This window comes from Columba livia, unplaced genomic scaffold (genome assembly GCF_036013475.1).
Source record: "Columba livia isolate bColLiv1 breed racing homer unplaced genomic scaffold, bColLiv1.pat.W.v2 Scaffold_1878, whole genome shotgun sequence".
Lineage (NCBI taxonomy): Eukaryota > Metazoa > Chordata > Aves > Columbiformes > Columbidae > Columba > Columba livia.
This window is the reverse complement of record NW_027043110.1, coordinates 43,074-54,413: the sequence shown is the minus strand read 5'-3', so window position 1 is coordinate 54,413 and position 11,340 is coordinate 43,074. Positions and strand designations below refer to the sequence as shown.

At 63.3% G+C, this 11,340-nt stretch overlaps 1 protein-coding gene across 1 annotated transcript; it reads left to right on the top strand.

Moving 5' to 3' along the window:
* The first annotated feature begins 275 nt into the window (after positions 1-275).
* Positions 276-9,639, top strand: SULT2B1 (sulfotransferase family 2B member 1). The gene is given in 12 exon segments (XM_065048040.1): positions 276-2,976; positions 3,328-3,493; positions 4,462-4,533; positions 4,536-4,804; positions 5,243-5,438; positions 6,465-6,497; positions 6,500-6,558; positions 7,432-7,465; positions 7,468-7,600; positions 9,071-9,099; positions 9,102-9,166; positions 9,169-9,639. Coding segments are annotated over 11 exon segments (1,194 nt in total). The 5' UTR covers positions 276-2,976; positions 3,328-3,360; the 3' UTR covers positions 9,340-9,639.
* Positions 9,640-11,340: the final 1,701 nt, after the last annotated feature.

Sequence of the window (11,340 nt, the reverse complement as noted above, 5' to 3'; positions counted from 1 at the left end):
TGGCGGGGGAGGGACAGGAGGGTGAGGAGGAGGGGAGGGGGGGCAGGGCGGGGAGCATGGCGGGGGGTAATTAGGGGGTGATTAATTAGGGGAGGGGTAATTGGGGGTGATTAATTAGGGGAGGGGATAATAGGCTGGGGGAGGGGGGATGGGGTATTGATGGGGTGATTAATTAGGGGAGGGGGGATGGGGTGATTAGGGGGAGATTAATTAGGGGAGGGGGTAATTAGGGAATGATTAATTAGGGGAGGGGGTAATAGGGTGGGGGAGAGGGCGATGGAGTAATTAGGGGAGGGGGGATGGGTAATTGGGGGAGGGGTTAATTAGGGGAAGGGTCCCTAATTAGAGGGGGGGAGGGGTAGATACGGTGGGGGAGGGGCCGGTGGGTGGGGGAGGGGCCGTCACCACCGCTGGATGCTGCTCCTGTGGGGGGAGGGGCGGGGGGGGTGTCACCCCATTACCCACAATCCCCGCGGGACCCAGGCGTCCGGGCCCCTCCCCCCCTTCCCCCGTTGCTGCGGCAGCGGCCGCGTCGCCATGGAAACAGGAACCGGGGTCACCGGGGGGTCACCGGGGATGTCACCCCCCCCTCGTGGGTACCCGGTGTCACCATCGGTGTCACCCCCATTGTCACACGCCCGGTGTTGGTGTCACACACCCGATGTCACCATTGGTGTCACCCCCGTTGTCACACACCCGGTGTCACCATCAGTGTCACACACACAGTGTCACCCCCATTGTCACACACCCTGTGTTGGTGTCACACACCTGGTGTCACCCCCATTGTCACACAGCCAGTGTCACCATCGGTGTCACACACCCGGTGTCACTGTCACACTCATTGTCATGCTCCGTGTCACCCTTATTGTGACACACTCGTGCCACACACGGTGTCACTGTCACACTCGGTGTCACACACCCGGTGTCACCCTCATTGTCACACGCTCATTGTCACACACACGGTGTTGTTGTCACACTCACTGTCACACCTGATGTCACACCCGGTGTCACACACACCGTGTTGGTGTCACACGGTGTCACCCCCATTGTCACACACAGGGTGTCACTGTCACACTCATTGTCACACACTCACTGTTGGTGTCACACTCGTGGTCACAGTGTCACACACCCGGTGTCACACACACAGTGTCACTGTTACACCCGTTGTCACACACCTGTTGTCACACACCTGTTGCCACACACTCGGTGTCACACTCATTGTGTCACACTCATGGTCACACACCCATTGTCACACACCCAGTGTCACTGTCACACGGTCACTGTCACACTCGCGGTGTCACCGTCGCTGTCACACACCCGCTGTCACCGCCACACTCCCAGTGTCACACACGTGGTGTCGGTGTCACACACCCGGTGCAACAACCTCATTGTCACACTCGCTGTCACACACGTGGTGTCATTGTCACACACATCACACTCGCTGTCACACACAGGGTGTCACACACTCGCTGTCACACTCATTGTCACACTCAATATCACATTCACTGTCACAGTGTCACGCTCATCGTCACTCTCGCTGTCACGCTGTCACACACATGGCATCATTGTCACACTCGTTGCACTCACTGTCACCCTCATTGTCACACTCACTGTCACACACATGGTGTCACAACCATTGTCACACACATGGTGTCACACACGTGGTTTCACACACTCGCTGTCACACTCACTGTCACACACATAGTGTCACACTCATTGTCACACTCACTGTCACACACTCATTGTCACACTCACTGTCACACTCATTGTCACACATTGTCACACTCGCTGTCACACACTCATTGTCACACTCATTGTCACACTGTCACACACATGGTGTCACACACTCACTGTCACACACTCATTGTCACACATTGTCACACTCACTGTCACACACTCACTGTCACACACTCATTGTCACACTCATTGTCACACTCCTGTCACACACACGGTGTCACACTCACTGTCACACACTCACTGTCACACACTCACTGTCACACACTCATTGTCACACTCCCTGTCACACACATGGTGTCACACACTCGCTGTCACACTCGCTGTCACACCCGCTGTCACCCGCTGTCCCGCCCCCATCCCCGTCTCCATGGCAACCGCCGCGATCGGGGATCCCCCTCCCCCCCTCCCCATCCCTCTCCCCTCCCCCCGCGCCGCCGCCGTCACTTACCGGGGGGTCCGGGGGGGTCCGGGGGGTCCCGGTGCCGGGGGGGGGTCCGGGGGGGAAATTTGGGGGTTCCCGGGGGGGGGGTCGCGGGGTTCCCGGGGGGATTCGGGGGAATTGGGGGTCCCAGGGGGTATTTGGGAGTCCAGGGGGGTATTTGGGGGTCCCGGGGGGGGATTTTGGGGGTCCCGGGGGGGTTTGGGGGTCCCGGGGGTCCCGGTGCCGCCGGCGGCTCCAGCGGCCGCTGACACGCGGGGGGGGTCCGGGGATGGGGGGGGGGGGCGGCAGCAGATTGGCTGAGCGCAGCCAATGGGGGCGGGGGGGCGTGGCCTGCGCTGTTCCCCCCCCCCGGTTTCCTCCATTAAGAAAAGAGCGGCTGTCAATCAGCGGAGGGCGGGGCCAGTGCCACAGGTGGGCGGAGCCACGTCGGGGGGGTGTGGCCGTTACCATGGAAACGTCGGGGGCGTGGCCATGGGATGCCACGCCCCTCAATCCATTGCCCCTCCGCAATCCCGCCCACTGGTGGGCGTGGTCATCGCACCGGCCACGCCCACTTCTTTGTCCCCGCCCACACGCCGCCGGGGGTCGTTTGCACAATGGGCGGGGGCAGGGCGTGGTCGTGGGGCGTGGCCAGGGCGGTGCCACACCCACAGGTGTGAGTGGGAAGGGGCGTGGCCGCCCCGCCCATTGGTGCAGGTGAGCGGGGGCGGGGCGGGGCCGCACCGGTGGGCGTGGCCGCGTGGGGGCGGGGCCGGGTGGGGCAGTTGCGATCGCGGCGGGTCCGGCGGCGCTCGCAGGTGCGCGGGGGGGAGGGACGGGGGGGGGGTCCGGCCACGCGGGACCGCGACCCCCGGTGGGGGAAGGTCCGTGTGGAGGGGGCGGAGGGCGGCCCTGGCTGGGGGGAGGGGAGTGGAACAGGTGCTGCAGGTGGAACCCCCCAACTGCCCCCCCCACCCCGTGAGGGCGCGACCACGCGTGGGGGGGCGCGCGTGTGCGCGTGTCGCGTACCCCCTCGTGTTGTCCCCCACGAGGGACCGGGTGCGTCCCCTCCCCTCCCCCCCCCGCCCCGGCGTTGCTGCGACACCGCGTGGGTGCGGGGGAGGGGGAGGGGCGGCTCTGTGACACTCCCCGTGTCCCCCCCCCCGCAGGTCCCGGTCCCGCGTGTCCCCCCCCCACGCGCGATGTCCGGCGGGTATTTCACGCACGGGGGGGTCGCGTTCCCGCGGTTCCTTTACTCCCCGCGGGGGCTCGAGGCCGCTCGCGAGTTCCCGGTGGAGGACGACGACGTGTTCAACGTCACCTACCAGAAATCGGGTAGGGACCCAGGAGTGCCCCGGGGACCCAGGAATACCCCACGGTGGGGGGAGGGACCCAAGAGTGCCCATGGTGCGAGGAGAGACACAGGGACCCAGGAGTGCCCCAGGGATCCCGGAGTGCCCCAGGGACCCAGAAGTGCCCCAGGGACCCAGGAATACCCCACGGTGTGGGGAGGGACCCAAGAGTGCCCCATGGTGGGAGCAGAGATCCAGGGACCCAGGAGTGCCCCAGGGATCCCAGAGTGCCCCAGGGACCCAGGAATACCCCACGGTGGGGGGAAGGACCCAAGAGTGCCCCATGGTGGGAGGGGAGACACAGGGATCCAGGAGTGCCCCAAGGTTGGCAGGGGGAACCAGGGACCCAGGAGTGCCCCGTGATGGGGAGGAGGGGACCCAAGAGTGGCCCAGGGACCCAGGAGTGCACCACAGGACCCAGGAGTGCCCCAAGGTGGGATGTGGGGCATGGGACCCTGGGACCCAGGAGTGCCCCATGGCAGAAAGGGGGGGAGTGCCCCGAGGGACCCAGGAGTGCCCCATGGTGTAAAAGGGTGGACCCAGGAGTGCCCGAGGGACCCAGGAGTGCCCCATGGTGTAAAAGGGTGGACCCAGGAGTGCCCCGAGGGACCCAGGAGTGCCCCATGGTGTAAGGGGGGCGACCTGGGAGTGCTCTGTGCTGGAAAGGAGTGGACCCAGAAATGCCCCAAGGACCCAGGAGTGCCCCATAGTAGAAAGGGGGGGACCCAGGAGTGCCCCATGGCGTAAAGGGGGGGACCCAGGAATGCCAAGGGACCTAGGAGTGCCCCATGGCGTAAAGGGGTGGACCCAGGAGTGCCCCATGGCGTTAAGAGGGTGTCCCAGGAGTGCCCCGAGGGACCCAGGAGTGCCCCAGCAGACCCCAGAAGGACCCCAGGGCCCCCCCAAAGGGCCCTCGGTGCCCCCCCACGGACCCGCGTCCCCCCCCCCCAGGCACCGTGTGGATGCTGGAGATCCTGAGCCTGATCCGCAGCGACGGGGACCCCGGCTGGTGCCGCTCGTGCCCAACTGGGACCGCGGCCCCTGGCTGGAGACGCTGCTGGGGCTGCGGCGCGCGCGCCAGAACCCGCGGCCCCGGCTCATCAGCTCCCACCTGCCCGTGCAGCTCTTCCCCAAGGCCTTCTTCACCTCCAAGGCCAAGTCGGGGCGGGGGGGGCAGGGGCAGGGTGGGAGGGGCTCGGGGGTGGGGTTCCCCATGTGTGAGACCCCGGGTTGTGCCACGTTTGTGCCACTTCGTGCCCCAACACATAAGGAGTTTTTCAGCGTCAAGGTCAAGGTCAAGTTCGGGGGGGGGGTTGGGGGCGTCCCTATGCGTGGGACCCACATTTGTGCCGCCCCCACCCCTCAAATAATGAAGTTTTCCCCTCCAAGGTCAGGGTGAAGTTCAGGGTGAAGGGGGTGGGGGGGAGTGTGTGGGGGGGTGGGCCGTCCCTATGTGTGGGACCCCCCCACACACCCCCCAATTAAGGATGCTTTCCCCTCAAGATCAGGGTCAAGTTCAGGGTCAAGTTCGGGGTGGGGGGGGGCGGCATCCCTATGCATGGGACCCACATTTGTGCTGCCCCCGCCCCCAATTAAGGAGTTTTCCCCTCCAAGGTCAGGGTCAAGTTCAGGGTCAAGTTCAAGGTGAAAGGCCCCCCCCACCCGTCCCCATGCATGGGACCCACATTCATGCTGCCCCCACCCCCCCAGTTAAGGAGTTTTCCCTTCCAAGGTCAGGGTCAAGGTCAGGGTCAAGTTCGGGGTCAGGGGCGGGGTCAAGGTCAAGGCCGGGGTGTCCCCAGGTCATTTACACCGTGCGGACCCCAAGGACGTGCTGGTGTCGCTTTTCCACTTCTCGCGGATCTTCCGGCCCTACAAGGACCCCGGGACCCTCGAGAGCTTCCTGGAGCAGTTCCTGCGGGGGGAGGGTCAGCGGGGGGGGGGGTGGGGGGGATGGGGGTTACGGGTGTTGATGGGGTCACAGGGGGCTATGGGGGGATGGGGTTACGGGTGTTGATGGGGTCACAGAGGGTTATGGGGGATGGGGTTACGGGTGTTGATGGGGTCACAGGGGCTATGGGGGGATGGGGGTTACGGGTGTTGATGGGGTCACAGAGGGTTATGGGGGGATGGGGGTTACGGGTGTTGATGGGTCACAGGGGGCTATGGGGGATGGGGTTACGGTGTTGATGGGGTCACAGAGGGTTATGGGGGGATGGGGGTTACGGGTGTTGATGGGGTCACAGGGGGCTATGGGGGATGGGGGTTACGGGTGTTGATGGGGTCACAGAGGGTTATGGGGGATGGGGGTTACGGGTGTTGATGGGGTCACAGGGGCTATGGGGGGATGGGGGTTACGGGTGTTGATGGGTCACAGAGGGTTATGGGGGGATGGGGGTTACAGGTGTTGATGGGTCACAGGGGGCTATGGGGGGATGGGGGTTACGGGTGTTGATGGGGTCACAGGGGGCTATGGGTGTCATAGGGGGTGGTCATGGGGTGGGGGATGGGGGTTATAGGGGGGATGTGGGGGTTGTGGAGTGTTAATGGGTCATAGGGGGTTATGGGGGGGATGGGGGGTTATGGGGTGTTATGGGGTCATAGGGGGCTATGGGGGGTTATGGGGTTTGGGGTTATGGGTTGTGGGGTTATGGTGTTTTGGGGCATGGGGTGTGGGGGGTTATGGGTGTGGGGGGTTACGGGGTTATGGGTGTGGGGGCTTATGGGTTTGGGGTGTGGGGGGTTATGGGGTTTGGGGTGTGGGGGGTTATGGGTTTGGGGTGTGGGGGGTTATGGGGTTATGGGGTGTGGGGGTTTATGGGTTTGGGGGTACGGGGTTGGGTGTGGGGGGGTTATGGGGTTATGGGTTTGTGGTGTGGGGGGTTATGGTTTGGGGTGTGGGGGGTTATGGGTTTGGGGTGCGGGGTCCCAGGTCCCCGTGTCCGTGTCCCCAGTGCCGTTCGGCTCCTGGTTCCAGCACGTGCGGGGGTGCTGCAGCTGCGCGGCCGCCCCAACTTCTTCTGCATCAGCTACGAGGAGCTGCAGCAGGTCCGGATGGGACCCCCAGGGCCCCCACAGCCCCCCCGGGTCCACACAGGCCCCGAGACCCCCCCGGGGCTCCACAGCCCCCCAGGGTCCCCACAGACCCCACAGACCCCCCAGGGCCCCACAGCCCCCCCAGCGTCCTCAGGGTCCCCACAGACCCCCTGAGACTCCCCAGGGTCCCCACACCCCGCCCAGGGTCCCCCATTCTCCCCAATGTCCCCATTGCCCCAAATGTCCCCATTGTCCCATGTCCCCATTGTCCCCATGGCAACCAATACCCCCATTGTCCCCATTGCCCCCATTGTCCCCAATACCCCCATTGCCCCCATTGTCACCCATTGCCCCCATTGTCCCCATTGTCCCCAATGTCCCCATTACCCCCAATGTCCCCATTGTCCCCTTTGCCCCCATTGACCCCAATGTCCCCAATGTCCCCATTGTCCCCAATGTCCCCAATGTCCCCATTACCCCCAATGTCCCCATTGCCCCCATTCCCCCCATTTGCCCCCATTGCCCTCAGTGTCCCCAATGTCCCCATTGCCCTCATCGCCCCAATGTCCCCATTGCCCCCATTGCCGCCATTGCCTCCAATGTCCCCAATGTCCCCAATGTCCCCAATGTCCCCTGTCCCCCAATGTCCCCATCGCCCCCATTGCCCCCAATGTCCCCATTCCCCCCATTCCCCCCATTGTCCCCATTGCTCTCAATGTCCCCAATATCCCCATTGCCCTCATTGCCCCCAATGTCCCCAATGTCCCATTGCCCCCATTCCCCCCATTTCCCCCATTGCCCCCAATGTCCCCATTGCCCCCATTGCCCCCAATGTCCCCATTGCCCCCATTGTCCCCATTGTCCCCAATGTCCCCTGTCCCCCAGGACCTGCGCGGCAGCGTCGCCCGGCTCTGCGAGTTCCTGGCCGCCCGCTGAGCGCCGGCGCCATCGACGCCGTGGTGGCCAACGCGTCCTTCGCCGCCATGAGCCAGAACCCCATGAGCAACTTCAGCCTCTCGCCGCCCTTCATCCTGGACCTGCGCAGGGGGCCCTTCTCAGGAAGGGTGGGACAGGGGACATGGGGACATCATGGGGACAAGGGGACATCATGGGGACAATGGGGACATGGGGACATCATGGGGACATGGGTACATGGGGACAATGGGGACATGGGGACATGGGGACATCATGGGGACAAGGGGACATGGGGACATTGTGGGGACAAGGGGCCCTTGCTCAGGAAGGGTTGGGACAGGGGACATGGGGACATGGGGACATGGGGACAATGGGGACATGGGGACATCGTGGGACATGGGGACAGGGGCCCTTCCTCAGGAAGGTGGGACATCATGGGGACATGGGGATAATGGGGACATGGGGACAATGGGGCCATGGGTACAATGGGTAATACAGTGGGTACAGTGGGTACAGGTGGGGCCATGGGTAAAATGGGTACAGTCGGTACAATGGGTACAGTGAGTACAGTGGGTACAGTCAGTACAGTGGGTACTATGGGTACATGGGTACAGTCGGTACAGTTGGTAGAATGGGTACAGTGGGTACAGTCAGTACAATGGCTACAGTCGGTACAGGGGGTACAGTCGGTACAGTGGATACATGGGTACAGTCGGGTACAGCAAGTACAGTTGGTACAGCAGGTACAATGGGTACATGGGTACAGTCGGTACAGTGGGTACATGGGTACAGTCAGTACAATGAGTACAGTGAGTACAGTGGGTACAGTCGGTACAATGGTACAATCGGTACAGTGGGTACAGTCGGTACAGTGGGTACAATTGGTAGGTGGGTACAGTCGGTACAGGGGGTACAGTCGGTACAGTGGGTACAATGGATACATGGGTACAGTCGGTACAGCAAGTACAGTCGGTACAGCAGGTACAATGGGTACATGGGTACAGTCGGTACAGTGGGTACATGGGTACAGTCGGTACAATGGGTACAGTGAGTACAGTGGGTACAGTCGGTACAGTCGGTACAGTGGGTACATGGGTATAGTCGGTACAATGGGTACATGGGTACAGTCGGTACAGTGGGTACAGTCGGTACAGTGGGTACATGGGTACAGTCAGTACAATGGGTACATGGGTACAGTCGGTACAATGGGTACAGTCGGTACAGTGGGTATAGTCGGTACAGTCGGTATAGTGGGTACATGGTACAGTCGGTACAATGGGTACAGTCGGTACAGTGGGTACAGTGGGTACAGTCGGTACAGTGGGTACATGGGTACAGTCGGTACAGTGGGTACAGTCGGTACAGTGGGTACATGGGTACAGTCGGTACAATGGGTACATGGGTACAGTCGGTACAATGCGTACAGTCGGTACAGTGAGTATAGTCGGTACAGTCGGTACAGTGGGTACATGGGTACAGTCAGTACAGTGGGTACCGTCGGGTACAGTCAGTACAATGGGTACATGGGTACAGTGGGTACAGTCGGTACAGTGGGTACATAGGTGCATGAGTACAGCGGGTACAGCGTGTCCGCCTGTTGTCCCCGCGGTGTCCGTGCAGGCGTGTGCGGGGACTGGCGGAACACCTGAGCGCGGAGCAGAGCGCCGCTTCGACCTGCGCCTACCGGCGGCACATGGCGGGGCTGGGGTCTCCTTCCCCTGGGACCCCCCCCCGGAGAGCCCCCCCGGCGGGCACCGCGGGGGAGGACACGACCCCCCGGAACCCCCCCAGGACCCCTCCGCGACCCCCCCGAGCCCTCCCGGGACACCCCCTCCCGACACCCCCACCCTGACACCCCCCCCGATCGCCTCACCCTGAACCCCCCCACCCTGACCCCACCCCCCAACCCTCCCACCCTAACCCCCTCCACCCTCACCCCCCACCCTGACCCCGCCCCCCCAACCCTCCCACCCTAACCCCCTCCACCCTCACCCCCCACCCTGACCCCCCCCAGGGATCCCCCCACCCTGACCCCCCCAACCTCATACCCTAACCCTGACCTCACCCCGATCCCCCCAACCTGACCCCCTCCACCCTGACCCCACCACCCTGACCCCCACCCACTGGACCCCCCCACCCTGACCCCCCCCACCCTAACCCCCTCCACCCTGACACCACCACCCTGATCCCGCCCCCCGGACCCCCCCACCCTGACCCCCCCCGGGACCGCCCCACCCTGACACCCCCCCCCGACCCCCCCTCCCTGACCCCCTCCACCCTGACCCACCACCCTGACATCCCCTACCGGGACCCCCCCACCCTGACACCCCCACCCTGACCCCCCCACCCTGATACCCCCACCCTGACCCCCCCCACCCCGATCCCCCCACCCTGATACTCCCACCCTGACCCCCCCCCCCCAGGGACCCCCACACCCTGACCCCCCCCCACACCTGATACCCCCCCAAGACCCCCCAGGATTCCCTGGGAGCCCCCCACCCTGACCCCCCCAGGGACACCCCATCCTGACCCCCCGACCCACCCCCAACCCCCCCACCCTCACCCCCCCACCCAGGACCCTCAGGGATAAAAACCCCCCAAAAAAACCCCCAAACCTCCCGGGACCCCCAAACCCCCCAAACCCCCCAACCCCCCAATAACTCCCCAGACCCCTACGGTAAATAAAAATACTTTATTTTAATTTATTCCATTTTTTTAATTCTTTTTTTATTTTTTATTTATTTTTTTAATTTCATTTTTGCACTTTTTTGGTTTTTTTTTTTTCTTTTATTTGATTTTCTTGTCATTTCATTTCGTTTCCTTCCATTTCCACTCCCCTTCAACCACTTGTACATCATCGCTTTATTATCACCTTAATTAACTTATTATTAATATTATTATTATTATTAATATTATTATTATTACTTTCCGTTTGTTCTCTTTTAAAAACAAAGATACAAAAAAGGGGCCGAGTCAATAAATAACAATGGGGGGGGGGGACCCTGGGGCTCCGAGCGGCTCCGGGGGTCCTGGGGTCCCCTGGGGGTCCTGGGGGGGGTCCCCGGGGGGTCCTGGGGGGACCCCGAGGGGTCCCATCGCTCCCCTGGGGGTCCGAACGGCTCCGGGGGTCCTGGGGGTCCCCTGGGGGTCCTGGGGTGTCCCGGGGGGTCCGAGGCAGCTCAGGGGGTCCCGGGAGTCCCCGAGGGGTCCCATCGCTCCCCTGGGGGTCCGAGCGGCTCCGGGGTCCCGGGGGTCTCCTGGGGCTTCCCCGGGAATCTGAAGGGCTCAGGGGGTCCCGGGGGGTCCCGGGGGGGTCGGAGCGGCTCGGGGGTCCCGGGGGTCCCAATAAATAGGGGGTCAGGGTCGGTTGCGCAGCAGCAGCAGCAGCCGCGCCGCCCAGTCCAGGTGCAGCTGGAGGCTCCGGAACAGCGCGAGCGCCGCGCGCACCCACCCCCAGGGCGTGGCGGGGCGGGGCCGGGGGGCGGGGCCGCCGCGGGGCGGGGCAGCCCCAGCCGGAGGAGCTGAGGGGGTGGGGACAGGCGTTAGGGAGGTGTGGCCTGCGCAGGACACGCCTCCTATGTGCAGAGCCACGCCCCCTAGGTAAAGCGCGCACAGCTTGGGTGCGAAACCCCGCCCACCTTTGAGAAGACACACCCATTATGTCGCAAGCCCCGCCCTCATGCAAAGGGCACGCCCCCTTACACAGAGCCACGCCTTCTTTAAACAGACACACCCATTGCGGCCAGAGCCACGCCCCCTTTCAATAGACACACCCATTATGTCTCAAGCCCCGCCCCCATGCAAAGAACACGCCCCTTGTGTAAAGGAGCCCCGCCCCTTTTGCAAAGGCACCGCCCTCGTTCTATAAGCCCCGCCCCT